The sequence below is a fragment of the Sapajus apella genome, unplaced genomic scaffold (assembly GCF_009761245.1).
Source record: "Sapajus apella isolate SASKATOON/1434 unplaced genomic scaffold, GSC_monkey_1.0 scaffold98, whole genome shotgun sequence".
Classification (NCBI taxonomy): Eukaryota; Metazoa; Chordata; class Mammalia; order Primates; family Cebidae; genus Sapajus; species Sapajus apella.
Window position 1 is genome coordinate 6,296,506 of NW_022437038.1, and position 21,776 is coordinate 6,318,281.

Below are 21,776 nucleotides of genomic sequence, written 5' to 3' on the forward strand. Positions count from 1 at the left end.
TCATTGACTCTTTTTTGTGTTCCAAATGGTTGGGGCTATCATGCTGAAACAATATGCCTCAGAGCCATGAAATCAAATATTGGAGAATACTAAAAAAGCACTGCCCTACAAATTGGCCATTTGGTACTGAAAAGGGCACTGAAAAAAATATATTTTGCCAAAAGTGGCCCTTAGATAAAGCCCATATCATTTTTATAGTATTAAATATCTGTGCAAGTTGCAGTAAAATGTTACTATTTTAAAACCTCTGATTATAAAAACAAAATATGTGAACTAGACGTCTAATATTAGTGAAACAAATCTACTTTTACAAGACTATATCTACGGGCAAGAAGAATGAAAAAGGAAAAAAATATTGTTCATAACATTATTCTCACATTTAAAAGGTAAATTGTAAAGAAAAGAGTTATTTTATATGTAAAACTTCATACCTGTTACCTTCTGAGAGAGACCTCCAAGATAAGAAAATTAAGAAAAAAAAAATTGGTATGATTTAATTGAAAAATGAAAATAAGGAAGATTTCGGTCTGCTCTTCCTCAGCATAACTGATAAAAACTGTCTATGCCATCTCTTTGGCCCTTAATATCTACTTCATAATATCACGGTTAATTTAAGTAATTGATTTTCTGATGTCAAAAATAATACATGTCCAGTGTAGAAAATTTGGAAAATTAAAAAAGTATACTATTTAAAAAGTAAAAACTGCCTGACTTCCTACAACCTGAGATAACTGTCAATCCTTTGGTAATTTTCCTTCTAGTCTTATGTGTGTGCATATGTGCATGTGTGTGTGTATGTATATATATATATATATATATATACATACACACACAAACATACACGTATTTATATACACAATTGGAGTTGCTTATATATTATATATATTTTTAATATATTTAAACAGTTGGAATAATTAATATATGCAAATATTAAACAACTAGGATTGATCTATGTGTGTTATTTTATTTTCTGATTTTTTCAATTAATGTATATTATACTGCATTTTTCTGTCATTAAATATTTCTCAAAATATTATTCTACTGGCTTCACAGTATTCTAGCATATGTATATATCATAATACATTTAGCTATTAACATATTGATGATATTTAGGATATTTCCAAGATTTTATTGCCATAAATTATACTGAGAGTGACACCCTTGTACATGAATTTCTATGCCAATCTAAAATTATTTCCTTAGGATTCATTCCAAAAGCAGAAATATTAGATATCTTAGGGCTTTTAATGTGTATTGCCAAATTGCCCCCTGGAAAGATTATATCAATATTTTAAATTATACTCCATGCTGCAATGTATCATAACCACACCCTTGCCATCACTATTATTTTTTTAATCTTTGCTTATTTGATAAGTACAAAATGACATTTTACATATTAAATCATTGTGATTCCCCTGAGGTAATGGATTGGTGAGGAAATAGTTGTGGAGACTTTAACTTTTGTTTTATACATTCCTGTGTTGCTTGACTTTTTAGTAGTAAGCATGCATCACTTTTGCAATTAAAAATTAATGGCAGTTCATTGCTATTATTTGATTACTCTGGCTGAAGTATTTTTATATATCTATTAGCCATTTTTATGGTTTCTTTATGAATTACCCATTTGTGTTCATTTTACATTTTTTATATTGAGCTATTTGTCTTTTCATTGTTTTGCAAGAGCTCTTTATATATAGGGATATTGTTTACATGTTCTCTTATTTGAGATGTCTTCCCTGACCCTTTGTAGAGCAATCCTCATTTTTGACAAAACATGTATGTTTCATACTTCTTTATTTTTCTTCATATCACCATCTGCCCACAAAAATGTAAACTCAATGGAGACAAAGATTTTTGTTCACTGTTGTATCCCTGGCACCTTGAATGGTGACTAACATGTAGTAATCACTCTATAAATAATTGAAGCATTGATTAATGAATTAATAAACACAGGTTCTTCACAGAAGCAGAGCAGAATGGTGGTTGCCAGGACTTGTGGGTAGGGGAAATAGGAAGATATTGGCCAAAGGATACAAAGTTTCAGTTGTACAAGATAAGTTCTAGAGATTAAACGTAGACCATGGTGACTAAAATTAACAATACTGTATTGTAGTCCTGTAATTTTCTAAGAGAGTAGATCTTAAGTGTTCTCACAATTTTAAAAAATGGTAACTATATGAGGTGATGGCTATGTTAATTAGCTTGATGGTAGCAATCATTTCATAATGTATACAAGAGTCAAAACATCAAGTTGTATACCTTAAATATACAGAATTTCTATTTGTCAATTGCACACCCAATAAAGCTAAAAAACAAATTAATAAATACAGGTTCATTGTCTGTGCTACAAAATTTAAAATATTTTCCCAGCTTATGGTTTATTTCTTAATTTAGTTTATGATACTTGTGGATATACAGACATTCTTAAATTTTATATAGTCAGCTGTTGGTATTTTTCTTTATGCTCATTTTCATTGTTTTTATGCTCTTGAAGTCCTCTTCAGTTTCAAAATTGATTGGATATTTATATCTTCTTCTAATAATTTTATTATTTGAGTTTTCATATTAAGTCTTTGATAAATATAGAATTTATTTTTGTCATATAGTAGGAAATCAAAGCATATTTTTTCCAATTGTTAGCAAATTACATGGCACCATTTAGTAAATGATCCTTGCTTTCTTCATGATTAAAAAAAAAAAATGTGTTTAACTTCTATCTTGTCTCCTCAGTGGCAATATAAATTACAAGGTGAGCTACTACTTATACTTTCTCTATATCTCTCTGGGCTGAGTATAGGGCTGGTTAGTAAAGGATGATCTATAGATATTTGATGAATGGATGAATGGGTAGATATTTTCAAACCAAAATAATTTTTTTAAAGAGCCTAACTACTAAACAGTAAGTCCATTCACTAAAGTCTGGAGGCAAATCATCAAAGAGGGCAAGGTTTGATGGAGAATAAATGGATATTCTTTAACAGCAGGGCACTATAACCACTGCAGAGATAGCATTCAATAACAAAATACATTTAATAAACACCTGGCACTGTCCAAAAGAAATTGCATAGAATTGATCCTACCATCAAGGAGATCCTAAAAATTATTCTTTAGGGAGCCAAGGGTAGAACAGAGCTTCCAAGGGCATCCCCACCAACTGTCCTTTCCCCTGAAGTAGCAGTGACTCCCTGAAAGAAATAGATTGCTTTGTTACAGAAGGTGCCCAAAATTCTGCTGGATGCAGTGCATCAGCCTCCAACATGCATTGGGTTTAATAATTCTGGAATCAAATTTAGTTTAAAAGAAAATCTACCTCATTTTTGGCTCTTAAGTCAAACCCCAAGTGCCAAGTATATATTGATTCTGTAGGGCTCAGTCAGCCTCCTATGGCCTGAAATTAAAAATAACAATAAGAACAAAAATACATTTTTATTGAATTCTGGCTCTTTCTGATAATCTATAACAAACAGCAAAATGAGCAGAGCCATGGTGGACTGCCTCTTGTGCCAACAAATCCCACAAAGAGAATGCCAATCAGTGAAATATATTGTTAAGCATGAATAGTGGCTACAATATTTATCTCTGTTGCAAAAGTATTAAAATGAAAAAACTTTCAAAGTGGAAGCTTCAAGCAATTGCATTAGAAGTTGCATAATTTGGTTAGACTGACCTTAGAATGGAATAAAAAGCTGCTTATTTCCATAATGTTGGCCTTCAACTGTATAAAAGGTTAGATAATTTATCATGCTATACAAAACAGTTTTCAAGAATACCCAAATTAAAAAGGAGATCTCGGTGACTTCCAGCTCTGTAAATTTTTAGGTAGAGTGATAAGCAACATAATTTATATTTAAGTGAATTTGTGCTCTCCTGAAAGGTCTAATTTGCCAAGCAAGATGCATGCATCTACTATTCATCCCTAGAACAAGTACAGACCAACTGAAGCAAGGTTAGTATACCTATTGCTGCCTTTATGGCATAACTCACATTGGACAGGAAGACATATTTGAACAGAGAGGCTCTGAGTTTTGACACGCACACTCACAACTCAGATTATACATAGAATATACTGCCCTTATTAAAAGCTAATGGGCCGTACCTATTGTGTCGCCTGCCATAGCTAAGTCCTCTGCCCTCAATACCACCTACAGAGCAACCATTGTCATTACATGGACTCAAACTTTAATACAGGCAGCTATATGAAGCCCTTCAAACCAATGCTGCAAACAGTCATACATTTGCACCCAGAGCTAAAGAGTCTTGGAGATCCTCTAATCTCCTCACATATTGTTGCAGGTTTGATGTAGTTTGGCATTTGTTTGGATTTTTCAGAATTCTCTATGTCTTGGATTCTGATTTCCCTAGTGATAACAGGTTTCAATAAACTAAAGCTTCTCTTTTATGAGGTTTTTAATTGTTTCATCGTTTTGCTAGTGACCTCTCCCTGCTACCTCAGAATTGCAGATTTCTACATTGTTATCTTGATGATACAGTCACTTGGGCTTATCCACACACTACAGAAAATTGTCCTGATAGAGTCTGCTAGGCCAAAAGAGTGACAAGAGCAAAGCGTTGCAAACATCACACACATTTATTTGATCCCATACTTCCAAATATGACACCATGCACAGCCACAAACCTTTGCAGGTACGGATTTTTCTCCATCTTCCATGATCTCCTCTTGAAGGTACCTGATGATCAGATGTGGAAAGACCAAGCCCTGGATGTCATTCCAAAATGCCCAGTGCCATGGTATTTATAGCTTACCAGTTTTATAAGGTTTTTGCTCCAACAGGCCACTACACAATGCATAGTTTTTGCAAAGGCAGGTTAGCTTTCTTTCCATTTCAGGAAATTATTATATTTTTTACTGCAACAAAGCACACCTTTTTTCTATTTCTAAAGAATTACCAGTAAAGGCAAAATTAGAAAGAATAACTTAGAAGCATAAGCACATACATGCCATTGGTAAGTACACAAGCCACACAGAAAATTGGTGTTTCATATGTAGTATTTGAGATTTGTTTCCAAAGTGCCATAACTATCATAAAATTATTTTGAAATTTTAAAATCAGGCAATATCTTCACTATGAAAAAACCATTATTTAATACTAATGCCATCATGTTCTCTCCCCTAAGCTTTTAGGAACAAATGTTACCATTGGTATACTTCATCACTCAAAAGTCTATACTTGAAGAAATATAAGTGCACTAATTAAAGAAATGATCAGTACAGCAAGCTCATATTCAATGCCAGTCTTATGAGTGCAGTGTGACTATGTCCTTACCATGGCCTCTGTGCCTGGCAGCACAGAGGAGAAAATCAGTCTTCCAAGAGGCTGTTCACCATTACCTGTAGCCAGATGCCTCTGCTCGTCCCTGTATCTCCAGAGCCCTGCCTCCCTCAAGCATGTCGAGTTTCAAATATGAATGCTAGATTAGACATTTTTAGTTATAAAAAAGCCTCTTAAAGGTTAAGCCAATCCCACTGAATGTAGTTTGACAGGGTCTCCCTGTCCATTCTTCTCACTTAGAAAAAATACGGTTTTATAGCAAACGACCTGTACACATATGCAGCCCAAAGCAGACTTCCTAAAGCCAAGAGAATGAAAGAAGAGCAAAGATTGATACAGAATTGTGCCCAAAAGAAACAAAAAGAGAAAGCAAGCATCAGAAAATAATTTCTAATAAATTGAAAATATGCATGTAACGTATTCTTAAACTGGGTTGTATGCACAGCAATGAATATTTGGCTACTTCCTACTCTGAGTTCTCAATTTAAAAGAGTCCCTGAGAGATCTATCCCTGAGCTATATCAAATTGGGGTGCCATGGCCTCACATTTAGGGGATCACACCCTGCTGTGACTAGGTTTATGAGCATTTTTTCAGAGAGACAACCAGCAGAAGGTCAAAGAGTCGGGAAGGAGTCTCTGAGGACCTAATCTCTCTCTCCCCTAAAGAGGGATCTAGCCTTTGGATTTAACTTTTCTTCCTGTCAGCTTACACAGGGAATCCATTTTGCTCAGAAGAGCAAACTACACAAACTGAGAAGAGGTGCCCTTCATGCTCTGGAAATCAGATTTGGGAGTGAAAACAATCCAGAAAGCAGAGACCGCCAAGGCCAGTACTGGTGGCAGTGAGGGAGAGCAGCTTGCCACAGAACAGCGGCCAGATGGGGCCCAGTGGGAGAAACTGAAAACTGGCCACCCTGGCACTCAGAGACTTAATGGAGCATCAGAAGACTATGCACATCAAGGCAGCGCTTAAGCATCTGACATTAAGAAGCCCCAGTGTGGTGCAGCCAGGCGAGTGGCTCACGCCTGTAATCCCAGCACTTTGAGGGGCCAACGCAGGTGGATCATCTAAGGTCAGGGGTTCGAGACCAGCCTGGCCAATGCAGTGAAACCCCATCTCTACTAAAAATACAAAAAATTAGCCAGGAGTGGTGGCAGGTGCCTATAATCCCAGCTACTCGGGGGCTGAGGCAGGAGAATCGCTTGAACCCAGGTGGTGGAGGCTGCAGTGAGCCAAGGCTGCACTACTGCACTCCAGCCTGGGCGATAGAGTGAGACTCCATCTCAAAAAAAAAAAAAAAAAAAAAAAAAGAAAGAAAGAAAGAAGGAAGGAAGGAAGGAAAAGAAAAGAAAAGAAAAATAAGAAACTGCAGTGCTAGTCCATCCATGAACACTGAGCTCAAGGGGAACACAGACTTGACACCAAGCTTCCCATCTGCTTCAGTCCCAAAGGGTCTGCTCAAAATTCTGGAGGTAGCTGGTCCTAACACATGTCTGTCTACTAATTTGTCTGTCTCTCATTTTTCCCCATTCTGAAAGTGATTTTTCTCCCTCTCCAAAGACTAAATTTAAAGGAATGTCTAAGAGAACCCTCTCGTTTTGCAAAGTAATTCCCAGGCTCTACCCAATCCGGGAAATCCTTATTGACTTGGGGAGCTTTCAGAATCTGAGACAGTAAACATCTCTTTTCAGGAACAAGCTCTAGAGGTGAAGATTAAAAAAAGACATTTGTGATGGGCTTCTGTTCTCTTCTTTGAGCCACAGGTTTTCAGAGTGAAGAGAACAAGGTGGCAAGGTGGTAGCTGTCATATTTTATTTCATTCTTTTAGGATCTGGAGCAAATATTAAATGCTAATACTCATTAAATTTCAATGGCATGTACCCATCTTTTTTGGAAACTATGTTTTAAATATTACATAGTTCCAATTTGTTTACTTAAGTAAAATTCAACCAGGAAGGCTAACCAGTGAGGATTCAAGGGCCAGATTTCAATCAAGGGAAAAATGAATTGGCCCACCTTTCAAAGGTTTTGTAAGTCTTGTCAGTTTGAGGGATCTAATTTTAAGCAAACAAGATATGTGAAAATCCAGACTTACAAAAGCAATCAGTTAGGAGTTGATTATCCACATTGTATAAGGACTCTCGTTTATGAAAGGATCCACCACAGGCTTTCTTTAAATACAGAATTCCACTACTGTGATTAGCATGGGGTCTAATTTACAAAACAAACACTCTTTGGCTGACTAACTTTTCAGGAACACAACTACCTTCAAAAGTATACCCACAGGTCCTCCAGGAGAACCCTGTCAGGTTTTTCATTATGTGACAGAAAACGCTTGAAAGCCGCACCAGAGTAACTATTGTGAAGCAAAATGGAGGCTAGTTTGGCCGCAAATGTCGTGGGCCTGAGTAAGTCATTTGCCTTTTCTATAACTCCATTTACATGAATGTAGAGTGGAAACACTGGTCCATTCTGACACCTCTTCTAAAGCTGTGTGGTCCTAACCAATATGCCGAATGATAACAAGTAAGGTTTCTGCAGAGGAACCCAGGCTTCCGGAGCTGACAGAATTGCTGTCCCTCACAGCGGCAAGAATTTTCTTCATCATTCCCCTGGCAGGTACAGGGAGGTGCTAGGAGCCTGGGTACACCCACTAGAAGCCGAGTGACCTCACTATGCAGCCCACACAGAAACCATTCTAACTACACAACAGTCAAATAGGAAATGTAACTTGAAGAGCATTTCCCTCTGCAAACAACTGATCCTCTGGGATTTTCACTTCAAGCCTCTCAATTGTTCGAAGTAAACGAGGCTCACATCAAAGGCCAGCCAGTCACACAACAAGAAATCAAGCCTCTTCTCCGTGGGGGAAAATAGCTGTTCCAGAGCCAGCCTCCCGCCTCTCACAGACAGACTTCTGGTACAAATGGCTTTATTTACCCACATCGGAGACACTCGATTCAACCAAGCTTGGCGTCCCCTAAATCCTGGAAGCTGAGGTACACAGGCAGAGGGGTCAACATCTGAAACTAAAAGCAGACGCGTAAGAAACACAGCAACGCCACAATTGAAAGACTTCAGCTTTGCCAGGAGGTGACTTCATCCTTTCTTAGTCCCCTAATTCCTAACAAGCAATCCCCTAAGCCCTTAGCTTCAGCCCTGGGCACAATAAGCCCAAGCCACAGCACAGACTGAGGCAAGGTTAGGGAGCGAGAGGACTGCAGCTGTCTGTCCCACTTTGTAAATCTGACTGACAGTCAGAGAAAAAGCCAGGTGGAGCCACCTGGACCCAAAACAAGTGGTCCTCTGATAAGAGGAATTCCAAAGCCTTAGAGCCCTTTCTGGAAAATGTCCTGCCTCCAGCCCCTTAGGGAGAAAAATCTCAGGATCATTAACAAGAGCTCTGGCTGAGCTCAACTTTAGTGAAGGTGTACAGGGAGAGAGGTGATCTCTAAGGTAACCAGTTAATTGCCAATAAGGAATGATAATAATAAATTAGCAGATACTAATGTAAACTAACTCAGTTCTGCAGTTCTGTGGCAGTTGCATGGAGACAACAGAGGAACAGTTTATTGTGGAACACACCTTGCAAGCCGATCCCCGCTGGGAAACTGGTTGTCTCCACTAGAGATGAAACGTGCCAATAAGACGCAATCTAAGCAATGGGTGGTCCTAGACTGACTGCTGGTAGGAATGGAACCCTTGATTTTAGAAGAAAACTGAAATGAGAATGCTTAAAAAGATGGGGGCTGCATTGTTTTTCATTGCTTTCTCCTGCAAGGTTACTTTTGACCATCAGGGATAGGACTTAAATGATTCCAAGACCCCACTATAATAAGGAAACAAACAAACAAGAGGCGCACTAAAGGGATTGTTGGTTTGTTTTAATTAGAGGTGATGCTTTGTGTCATTTCCATGCTATCCAAAGGAGACTTATCATACCTATTATTTTTTAGCGCTTTCTATATTGACTACCTGATAGGTTTGTGATGGACTTTAGCACAGAATTTCATTCAAGTCACTACAAATCTCTAACTTTAAAACTCTGTTTTAGGAACTAAAGTGTACTGGGCTATTTTTTTCAAAGCCTAACTGATGCTTTATTTTCATTATTTCCACTAAGATGACCATGAATTCAGACTTTCTGTATGATAATTGGAAGCATTCAATTTGGCTGCCACATACATTCTTGTTCTGCAAACTCTTCCACGGCTACTACATCGCTACTTATGAAGACTGTTGCATGAGTGACTATAGCAGAGCATGCACACACACTCCTTTTATGTCTGATAACAGAGAAACTACAGTTTGCCGATGAAAGGTAGCAAATAGAATTGAAGATTGAGATTGAAACCAAAATTTAAATCCCTAGGTACCTGTGACTGAAATTCTGTAAGTTTTTGCCTACTATCACTCTGTTAGAGCTGTCAGCTCAGAAGCATTCAACATAAGAAAACTAAAATTGAAAAACACTGCACAAAAGAGACTGGGTGTTTGGACCATTTCTTCCTGCCTCCCTCCTGGAGGCAGAAAGAAGCCTCACCCAAGTCTCCATTTCCAGTCGAAGCAATGAGTTGCATTTTCTTTCTTCAATAATGACTGGGCCCAGGTGACAAAAATGGCAATGCAGAAATTCTATTGTATAAAGGAATAACACTTTCCAGCATCCAGAGGCACCAGTAGGCATGTCTCCCTTCCATAACACTGGGAGAAAAATTATTTGCCTTAGTAAGGAGACTCTCAAAAAACTTGGACTATTTTTAGAAAGATCTTAGCAAACTGACAAACCTACTATCTTTCTTCTCCATTTTCTTTCTTTTTCAACCTCCTTTCCTCTCTCTTCACTCTTTTCTATTCCCCCATACACACACACACACACACACATACACAAACACAAACACACACACACACACACACACCCTCTAATTCATTCACATATACCCTAAGTCTATGAGTAAAATAAACCAGAATACTAAGGAATGCAAACCTCGCCTTTCAGTTTAAAATATGTAAAAGATACCTGACAGTGCTAATTCTACAAAAGTCTTCTGTAAACAGCAAAGGCATCCTCCACTTTGCCCCTCAAATTTGTGTACAAAACCACAAAATCCTTATAGCTGATTTCCCAGCCAAAATCAGAGGACAAGTAAATAATGATATACAATTCTACACAAGATTATCTCTGCAATACTGTAAACTAAGTTCCAATTCTCAACTAGTGTTCCATTCCCTTTACCTTGCCTACCTAACTTCATTCAAAGTCTTACTTCCTTTAGCTTCTAGAGGCAACAACGTTGAGATGTGGCTACGTTTGGACACTGAAACAAGAGCTATCTTCCATTCAGCACTAAATTTTGAGGGTTCAATAGCAAATCTACATAAAATATAGAGCTGCCATGAAAGGAGGAAAAAGGAGTTCTTAGGAGTCTACAAGTAACAAGTGATTAGAAACTATCTTGTATTGCTTGCCAGTGAAATCACTGTGGGTGATCTTAGCTCCCCAACTAGACTGTTAACTCTCTGAGGGCAGAAGTTACATCTTAAACTTATTTGGAATCTCCATGGTCCCTGCCACATAGCTGAGCACATAGTGGATACTCCAACAATGCTTACTGACTTAATCTAATGCCATGGTGATAAATTTCAAAGTGTGATACAGTACAGCTAGCACGCAACAGGTCTGAGTGGACTCGTGTATAATGCCTTTGAGAGTAAGCCCTGTAACTGGATCTACAGTTCATAAAACGAATGAGTTTGACACAGGTAACCCAACAGAGGAAGCTACTATGTAGTGGCCTTTTGTCCCAACCTGGAGAGTAAGAATGTAACATGTGCTCAGGAAAAGAATGTTATTCTGAATTGAAATTACCTGTTTACTTGTCTGTCTTTCTGTAAGTTCCCTAGGGTCAAGAATCAAGTGTTTTATTACTTTTGATCCCCAGGAAGTAGTACAGTATCTGGCACATTCTAAATGTATAATAAATGCTAATGGGATAAATTAATGAACAAATGAAAGAATGGTTTAATGAAATAAAGAACAAAGTAAGTAACATAATATGATTTAATAGAGAAATTTCTATAAAATCTTATATTTACCACATCATAGCACTTACCATTCTATGCTATAATTGCTTAATAAATGTTGCTTTCTTGGATAGATTAATTAATTTATTAGGAGAATATAAAGATAATTTAGGAAATATATCAACATGTTATTCTCCTAGCAATAGAGAATGTCCCATTGCACCCTATATTAGCATTTATTATTCTGTATTGCAAATTACCTATTTACTTGTCTTACCCATTAGAATGTGCATTTCTTGTCTTTTTCATCTCTCTAATGACAGACCCTAGAGCAGTGCCTTACAAAGAGTAGGCACTCAACAAATATCAGTTGAATGAACAAATCAATCATCCCTGCTCCTCTATAGATTTCACTGGATGTAAGCATTCCACTGAGTCCAGTGGCCTTTGGTATAAAAACGAAAAGGAGAAGTGTCATTTTCCCTGTGCAGGACATTGTGACTGATTCAGGTAAAATGGCCTGGTCTGTATTTGGCGGTAAGTGGGCCTCTCTCCTTTCTGAATGTGTTTGCCAGTTGAACTCTCCAGGCAGGACTGCATATTAGAAACACACACAACCTCACACAACATACTCTCTTGGCCCTGACCTGCCGTACACACCAAAACTGTGTAATTTTGTTAACCAATGAAAAGCATCTGGCTTTGTGAATCAGAGACAGGATCAAAACTGAAACTTTAAATGGCTTTTCTACATAATTGAAGCAATATTTTGTTTCATTCTGCCCACAGAATAATTCCAGAAGGGATATTAAGTCTTAGGTAAACCAAGTAGATGTAGTCATATGTTTTCTGTCCTTTCCATCTATTTCATAGGCACCAGGACTCACATTTCTCTAGTGTCTTGAATTGAATGCCTAAGTGATCACCAAGTCCCCAGGATTCAACCCTTTTGTCCTTCTCCAAAAGTAACAGCACTGTTACTTATGAACAACTGAACCCACAACTTTGGCATCTTTCACCTCTATCATTAAAATGATCAATATGTACAGTATGGCCATAATACTTTGTAGGAGTTATCTACATAGAAGCAGCCTAAATTCCTCTTTGGTTACAAGTGCCTAGGGAGACACACTCAGTTGTGCAAACCATTGTAACAGTGATTCTCCATTTGTCCAGTGAAGAGGTCTACTATTTTAGGAACAGCAATGAGTTGGACCTTCAATATTACACGAGTCATATACCTTGGAACAACTTTGCTTGACAGGTGTGCCCATTTTGTAGACAAAGAAACAGAGTCTTAGGTTCCACAGCAAGCAGTGATCCCTAGATTCAAAATGATGATCAATCTGATTCCACTACATTGCACTACCTCTCACTTTCTGTTGCTGAACTATTGGTGATCCACAAGTAGTCTTCCAAGTAGTCTATAGTTAGGACTTAGTAGTATTCACTAACATTAGTAATTATAACTGTGTTTACCTAGCACAATACTGGACTTTGAATAAATCCTTATTTATAGAGTTATAAATTGAAAATATTGATGCTTTTGTTGCTGGCAGAATACCATCAGTTACTCATCAAAAGCACTGTTGTTTGGCCCCATTAATTCTGATGGGAATTATTTTTCAGGAACTAGAAGAAGTAATCAATGTAAGCGGTCCTAAGACCTCTTGTCCTACAAAATTGACAGAAATACAATGAGGCCATTTTATGTATGCATCATAGCCTGGGTATGTCTGAATTATTCTTAAGGCAGGAAGGTGTCACTGAAACCACACTTGCCAGGGAGTATAGAGTCCTTCAGTCTGGTCCTCCCTCCCTTGATGACCAGCTTTGTAAGACTAAGTCCCTTAGCACCTCCAGACCTCTGTTTTATCATCTACTGAAGGGCAACCTATCAAGATACCTCATTGTGAGGATCAAACAAAACAATGTTTGGGAAAGTGCTCTGAAAGATGTGAAAGTGCTCTCCAAGCATGCAGTATTCTTTTCACTGGCAGCTTGGAAGAGGACATATGCCTTTGCGTGCATCGCATTTCCAACCAAAGAGGGACTTAAGCAATTCATGGAAAAATAAAATCAACTTAAGAAATGTTATTTTATAGCCTTCCACCCAACCACCCACCAGCCCCATCATCCACATACCACTCTACTGCCCTAAAATATTTCAATAGCCAGCAAACATCTGACCACATAACGTTTAAAAAAATATTTCTACTTAAAAACATTCATTCCCAGTGAAGAGAAACAGAGCTAACTCAAATGCATAGATAATTCTTACTCTTATTTTTTGTTATACTGCTCAGGCTGGCAAGCTGGTCTGGAATTCTGGGATCAAGGAATTCTCCTGCCTCGACCTCCCAAAATACTGGGATTACAGGTGTGAGCCACTGTAACCAGCCAGCTAATTCTTAAATTTTCAGCAATAATGACAGTTTCAATCTCTTCAACCATCAAATATTACCACTAGAACTGCTAAAAAATAGCAAAGTGGCTTTTTAATTTTTGCTTTGCCTCCCTTTAAGCAGACCATCCATATTCTCACCAAGTTGCTAGAGAACAGTGATGTGACAAAAGAAAAAGCAAATGGGGGCTTTAGGAGGCTGAATCACTCTCACACTGGAAAATTGGTCCCAGGGCATTAGAGGGTTTCATCCATTTTCAGCACTACTTGATGACTCTTTCTAAGCCACTTTACTGGCATACTAGTACTGCTGGTTGTCAAGCATGCCGTATTTGCAACAGGTGGAGGAAACAAGGAGGTCTGGGAGAACCTCATAGAGCCACTTAGTTGCACTCACCTCAGGCAGAGGCACACCGTTGATAATCAGGTCAGGCTGCTGGGGCCCCTGGCTGTTGAAAGAGTGATGGTAGATGTGGTTAGCACGGGTATTCTGGTTCTCCACATTCATGAAAGTGCTCTCAGAGCGGCGGCAGCCCAGGGGCAGTGTCTGCTGGTGGTAGTCAAAATAGTTGAGGGACGAGGTCAGGGAAGAGCAACTGACAACGTTCATCTTGTCTGTCTCCTCCACATCCCGGGGTACCAGACGGATGTCATTCTTACTGATTTTTTTCTTCTTGCTTGATTTCTTTTGATGCCCATAGGAGTACTCAGCGATTCTATGTGACAGAAAAGGCAGCATGAATCGCTAACACCTTTCCAAACCATGCACTGATTAATAAACATTAAGCACCCCAGAGGGTTGCACCCCATCTCTGCTCCAGCTCCTTATTCTGGCGCATTACATCATCGGGTTTCTCCCTGTGCTTTTTACGTGGGAAAACAAGCTGAGGGCCATAAACTTTTTGTATTAAACATAGTAACCTCCCACCAACCCCCCTAAAAAAGTTTCTATGCTTTGGAGTTGGAATTTTTCATTGTGAGTGGCCTGGGAGTACGGGTGGGGGACAGGGAAAGTTGAGCCTATGGGAGAGAAAGCATGAAAATGCTCAAATCTGGAGCTTCCCTGGAACCAAAAGGAACTCCTAGGTGAAATACAAAGCAAGTCACCGAAGAGGAGATAAAGGAAAATAAAAAATACTCCCACCTCACCAGTTCCTCCAGGCATTTGCCATGTGGCACACGCCCTCAATCAGCTCCCTCTATGACTCACTTGATCAGTTTTGGACTGGGGTAGGAGATCAGACCCCATTCTTTCGCGTCTCCTCCACACCCTCCTCCCTGCCCTAGCCCGGCTTCCTTTTACTCTCCCACCCCCCTCCTCTCCTAGAAAAAACTAACAGCCAAGCCCATTTAAATGAGGGGAAATGCCTTTTTACCTCTTTCCCCTTAGGCTCACTTTCTCCTCTGTCTTTTTGTCTTGCTCCTCGCTAATGGGAGAAACCGAGATGCAATGCAGACACTTGCTGTTTTGTCCTTTTATAAAACAGCCGAGGAGACAAGTGATGGTTAAACAATTACTGCAAAGGAATTTAAAGGTTAGTGCATTCAGCATCCTTCTCCATTCAGGTGTACCTACAAGCAGCTGTGCTGCAACTGGAACATAAAGAGCTCAATTTAATTAACACTGACACAGACCCAGCCACGTGCACCAAAGACACCAAGCATTAAGAGATTTGACAAAAGAAATACATTTAAATGTAGCCAGATTCTCAAAGTGATTTATTACTTTGCACATAATGATTCAGGTTAATTTTTGGAAATTTGATTTCTGGGCAATAATCAGCAAAACAATAGGGTTAATAAATAATACAGGTTGATCTTTACTAGGGAAAAGGCTGTGCCTTATTCTCACTCGACAAAGCTAATTGTCTGAATACAAAAAGGGAGCCCAATTCAAGCAGCAATTGCAGATCATCTCGCAAGTCTCATAAATGAATGCATTTCAGGAAGAGGTTGTGCAGAGGCTGAGAAAAAGAAACCTCTGCCTAATCACATGAAAAGACACGCTCCTGAACTTTGGGTTTCTAAAAAGTCTGAGCAGATAGGGAGACTGCACATCTACAGAGGCAAATTCTTGCTCTGTCCCCAGGACCTACCTAGAGCTAAGCAATTGGGTTCCCCTCACCCCTTCACTCTGCTCAGGAAGATAGATTTGCAGTGATGGGAAACTGGTACTATTGGGTTTTGAGCAGATAAAATCCTCAAAACCCCAGGACTAAGGTTGATTTTCTATTCTTATCTGTTTACAGAATCAATGGGAAATTTTAATCATTTTGTTTACCCATGATGGGTAAGTTTGGCAATGCCTCATCAAATTATTCAGCTGAAGCATTCATTGTGCAGCCCTTTCTGTATTGACCAATTATTTAATTATACTGTACTTCATTAATCCCAAACCATCACAGGAAACAGAGCGCTTCACAAAATACACATTTGGGTGAAGTTGGAGAGCACTGAGATTTTACTCTTTTCTTTCAATATTCAAATGCTCTACTCCTGTTTAATCACCTCCTTGGCAAGTTCTCAGAAAGGGCTCTCACTTCTAGGCATACATCACCAAGAAGTGGCAAAGTCTTCAGTCTCTTTATTTCAAACTGGGTTTTTTTTCATCAAGGAAAGGATCTTATGCGTTTACTTTATGCTGAGAAAATGGCTTAAAAAGAGCCCTCTCCATAATTATCTCCATATAAATAAAATTTTATTGACTCCATATTTTTCTCCTATAAAAATCTCCACTAGCAGTTCACAGGTTTGAAAGGTAAGAGCAGTATTAATTTACATTTCTCCCATCTGAAATGACTTGGTGCTGAAGGAAAGAAAAGTCATGGCCATTTCACTAGTAACAGGATTAAAGCATTTATGAGGCATTGCAGCTGCTCTTTTATGGTACCTGATTGATATTCATGTGTGGTTAGCATTTGTCTACTAACTTGTGTAACGCAGAGAATAGTAAAAGGGAAACAATAATTGCATGGCTGTTACATATTCAGGGGGCTTTGATTCACAGAAGTGTGCATTTCAGACGGTGTCAAATACAAACTGAACCTACAGGAACATATTTTGACTGATTAACATGCAAGCACAAATGGCACAAAAGACACACTGATGTGTAGGTGTGTTGAAAGCACACACACCTTGGTTATAAATAACAGCATCATTCATTTTCAGCAAACTAAAGAAACAACTTTTTTCAACTGTTTCGATAAGACACTGCTGGAAAAAAAATGACATGTATCATCCTAAATTGGATTTTAGGATTCTAGGAATGCTCAGACTTATGTGCTCTATCCAAATATAAAAAAGGGCTTCAGCAAGACCTTCTAATGTGTTTACCAGGAAATCTTTTTTTAAAAAAATACTATGTTTCCACATTTCTTTTCTCCCTTCTCCTCCCCCTTCTCTCCCTCCCTCCCCCCCCCCCTCACACACACAGACACACACACACACACACACACACACACACACACACAGACATCCTGCACACACTTCAAGAGAAACTGCAACACAATAGCCCATAGTGACATCCACTGGTAGCAACCAGATCTTAATGCCACAACACAGTCTCCCGTTAGAGGAAAGCATCAACTCTAGAATATTGCTATTTTTACTGAAACATCTGGATGCGAAGTCTTGCTCCTCATTGGGATGTTTGGTCTCCACACTACCAACCAACCAGATATTTGAAAACATACAGATGCCTGATAGAATTTCACTTTATATAGCCAGATGTTTGGGGACTAGATAAAAAACATGCCAAGAATAAACTACAAACCACTAATCACCTGCATCTCCACACACTCCCGTTCTCTCCTCCCCCTAATCTCCCTTTCCCATCTGACACTCCCACTCCAAGTCTCTCTCCAGAGTTCATCACTGCAACAAGACAGGGTAGCTGCCAACACTCCCTCTTCTTTCAGTACCTGTCCCAAAAACACTGTGCCCTGGACACGAAGTTGTGGTGGTTTGGTGGTTTTCCTGAAAATATGAACAATCCTCTCTCTCTCTCTCTCTCTCTCTCTCTCTCTCTCTCTCTCTCTCTCCCCCCCCCCTCTGTTTTTCCTGCCATAACTTCAAATCTTCATGGAGACAGCTGTGCAAATTTTAAAATGATAATTGCTCATCATTAGGTGACAGAATCCATTCAAACACTAAATGATTGTCTTCCAGCAAATTGTCAGATCAAAAGAATTGATCAACTTGGACTGTCACAAACTTTTCACCCTACAAAAAGAAGCACTGCAAGTATGCTGCATGCATTTAAGTAGGAAACAGAAGCACCGGGATTTTCACACAGAGACACAGATAAGCACACCTTATTCAATCCAAGACAAAGAAAGAAAACTTGGCTTTACCTGCAGTTGTAGGTCCGGATCTCTTTGTTGTCTCGCTTGCACTTGATTGCCACGAAGATCATAGTTACAAAGAGGATGCCCGCAATGGAGCCCAGGGCAATAATGAAAATCAAGGACAAGTTCACAGAGCCCATTGACTCTTGGGCATCGAGAGCAGGGGACAAGTAGATTAGGACTAGAGCAGAGGCAGAGAGAGATGTCTTGCCGTGGTCGTGGGCCACCACGATAAGCTCATAGGAGGACTTGGAGCTATCCCCGAAAGTGCGGGTGGTTCTGACTTCACCATTGATCTGGTCTATTTCAAAGAAGCCGCGGTCGCCCTCGGTCATGTCGTAGGTGACTCGGCCATTTTCGCCCTCATCGTAGTCGTCTGCCTTGACAACAGTCACCAGGTAGCCTATGCCTGAGTTGCGGGGTATGTAGACCTCGGCAGTGCCGTTAATCAGAGGTGGGGCTGTGATGACCGGGGTGTTGTCGTTAACGTCGAGGATGATGACCCGCACCGTCGCGTTGCTTTGTAGTGAGGGGAGGCCGCCGTCCTTGGCCAACACCTTGAATTCGAACGCCTTGGTCTGCTCGTGGTTAAAGGATCGCAGCGCATAGATGTCGCCTGAGTTGGGGTTGATGGAGACATAGGTGAAGACAGGCATGTCCCTCACTTGCGACGGCACGATCTGGTAGGAGACACTGCCGTTGAGACCCAGGTCGGGGTCGCGGGCAGACACAGAGAGCAGATAGGCGCCAGGTGTGTTGTTCTCCTGCACAATGACCTGGTAGTAGGGCTTAGAAAAGTGTGGGTGGTTGTCATTTTCGTCAGTGATGAGCACGGTAAAGGACTTGGCACTCTGCAGCATGGGCACGCCGCCGTCGCGTGCCTGAATTGTGAGGTTGTATTGGTCGTGCTGCTCGCGGTCCAGCCGTCCGTCCACTAGAATAGTGGAGAAGCTCTCGTATTCCTGCAGTCGAAAGGGCACATTGCCCAGCAAACGGCACTGCACACGTCCATTAAGGCCCGAGTCGCGATCAGACACCCGCACCAAGGCGATCACGTAGCCCGGGGGGGGCGCTCTCGCTGACCTCCACAAGCTCGCTATTGACTGACAGCAGGTTGATGACCGGTGGATTGTCATTGGTGTCCAGCACGCTGACGGTGACCTTGCAGTGTGCCGGGATGGAATTGGGCCCTAAGTCCTTGGCCTGCACGTCCAGTTCATACACGTGGCCCTCTTCATAATCTAAAGCGCCAGTGACAGTGACCAGGCCACTGTGCGGGTCAATCTGAAAGAGCTCGCGCGTGCGGTCGTTGACGTAGCCATAGAAGGAGTAGACCACCTGGCCGTTGGTGCCCTCGTCTGGATCGCTGGCGTTGAGGCGGATGACGGGTGTGTTGGGAGGGGAGTTTTCTGGCACGCTCACTGTGTAGGTGGACTCGCCAAACACCGGGTTGTTGTCATTGGAGTCGGTCACCTTGATGTTGAGGCCAACGGTGCCCAGGCGTGGCGGGTCGCCACCGTCTAGCGCAGTGATGCGAAAGCTGTAGTGCGACTGTGTCTCGCGGTCCAGGTTCTTTTCCACTACCAGTTCGGCAAAGCGCGAGCCGTCGCCACGCGTCTTGATCTCCAGGCCGAACATCTCGTTGGGAGTGAGCTCGTAAGTCTGCACGCCAAAGCTTCCAGAGTCCGGATCATAGGCGCTGTCCAGCGGGATGCGTGTGCCAGGGCTGGCTGCCTCCGAGATCTCCAGCTCGATCTGTGCTGCTGGGAAACTGGGCGCATTGTCGTTCAGGTCCTTGATCTCTACCTTAATCACGCAGATTTCCATTGAGCTGGACATGACCTCGAGTGAGATGATACACTTGGGGCTCTGGCGGCACAGCAGGTCACGGTCAATCTTCTGCTTGGTGACCAGGAGGCCAGAGCTGGGGTTGATGTCCACTAGGTGTGGAGCCGAGTTGGACACCACGCGAAAGGCTGAGGCCTGCCGGGGGTCCAGCGCGAAGCCGGCATCCCGCGCGTCCTTGGCCACGTTGGCAATCACCGTCCCGGCACGCTGCTCCTCTTCCACCGAGTACTTTAGGTTAATGAGGGCGGCTGCCTGCGTCCACAGTACCGCCAGCAGCAGCAGCACCGGCAGCAGGAGCGACTCCATGGCTGCGCGGGGCTCTGCCTGGCCTCGCCTCTCCACACCCCTCCGAGGCCGACGCCGTCTGCGCTCCAGCTTCCCGCCGGCTCGGGCCGCCTGTTGCGCGCGTCCCGTGGCCCCGGAGGCCCCGGGAGGAGTCCCGCCCAGGGCGGCCCGGCGGCGCGCGGGGGAAACCCGTGGCGGCTCCAATGCTGAGGTTGCGGTGGACGCGGCGGGGGCTCGCGGGGGCCCCGGGGGCTCCGTGGGGCCAAGGGAGCGCCGCGCGGCCCCGAGCCCCCTCCCTCCAGCCCGGCTACTCAGTTTTCCCCCTTCAAAGTTAGCCGGGCGCAACTGGCTGCAGCCGTTCAGGGCTGCGGGTCGGGCGGCGTCTACGCTGCCTAGACGACGCGCCACTGAGTCCGGACAGTACTTGAGGCGAAGGCAGAGAGGGCGGAGGAGGCGCAGCCTTTCAGGCACTGCCCGGCACGCCGCGGCGCACCGGCACTGAGGCTGGCGAACTCGCTGTCTGTGCACCTGGCATGCGCAAAGACCTCCCCCCAGCGCTCCCGGTTCACTGCGGAGAGAGTACCCGCCTGGAATGCGCCCTCTGGGATCTGGGGGTGCCACACTGGCCCCTTCGAGGCCTGTTTGGGAGAAAGGGGGTGTCACAGGCTGGAGTCAGTTACTGGCAAGCGCCGCGGGCACCCGGGTATAGGGCTGAGCCGGATGGCAGTCCCGGGGCCAGCAGAGAAAGGGGGAGGGGAGAGATGCTGCCAGGGCTTAAGCGCGCTCTCTCGAGCTATGGCTGGCTTTAGAGGGCTTGGGGGCGCGTCTGTCCGGGATACGAGGCGGGAGCGGAGTTCCACCCACAGAGCAGTTGAAGGGCTGCGGGCTTTAGCGTCTCGGAAATCAAAGTTAACAACGCAGCCCGACCCTACACATCAAGTTTGTGGAAACGGGGAGATGACAATTTGTCCAAGAAAATCAAAGCCCCGCTCTTTCCAGTGGCCCGGGGTGGCGGGGAATGGGGAAGAGGGAAGGAAGGGGAGGCAACAACAGTACCGGCCAGGAGAGGCGGGGCCGCCGCTGTGGGTACCGGGTGCTTCTCTTCTCTCCGTTTGGGTTGGGGTGTCGCTCCAAGAACCGCCGCCGCCGCCGCCGCCGCCGCCGCCGCCGCCGCGGGAGGAAGCCCTCCTAGCTCAGTTGCATGTCGTTGGGGTCCGCCTCAGCAGCTGCCACAATCGACGATTTTGTCGCCGCCAAAGTTTACTTGCTGGAGAGTCTTGATTTCATCTTCTCGAAGAGGCGCTGGCCGCGCTGCGTTGGGATCTCTCCCTCCCGGGCGCTGGCGCACTCGGGAGGTCTGTCTCGCTTTCTCTGTCTGTCTTGGGCTGTGTGTGAATGTGTGAGAGAGAGGAAGAGTGAGCGTGTGGTGTGGGGAGTGTGAGTGTCGAGTATGAGCAAGCAGGAGGCAATGGGTACGGGGTAGGAGGTTTAGGATTTCGGATGAATCCGCTCAGCCGGAATGCAGCGGAGCGCAACGCGCCCAGGGCCAGCGCCCGGCTAGGGACGCGAGTGCCAG

General features: G+C 42.7%; 1 protein-coding gene across 1 annotated transcript in view; it reads right to left on the reverse strand.

Moving 5' to 3' along the window:
* PCDH19 (protocadherin 19) overlaps nucleotides 1-21,413 on the reverse strand; it is a 120,729-nt gene extending 99,316 nt beyond the window's left edge. Inside the window, 5 exon segments of the mRNA XM_032257766.1 lie at nucleotides 14,119-14,437; nucleotides 15,098-15,238; nucleotides 18,074-19,134; nucleotides 19,136-20,838; nucleotides 21,257-21,413. Of these exon segments, the coding sequence (XP_032113657.1) occupies nucleotides 14,119-14,437; nucleotides 15,098-15,238; nucleotides 18,074-19,134; nucleotides 19,136-20,221 (2,607 nt within the window). The 5' untranslated portion in view covers nucleotides 20,222-20,838; nucleotides 21,257-21,413.
* Between the last annotated feature and the right edge of the window lie 363 nt (nucleotides 21,414-21,776).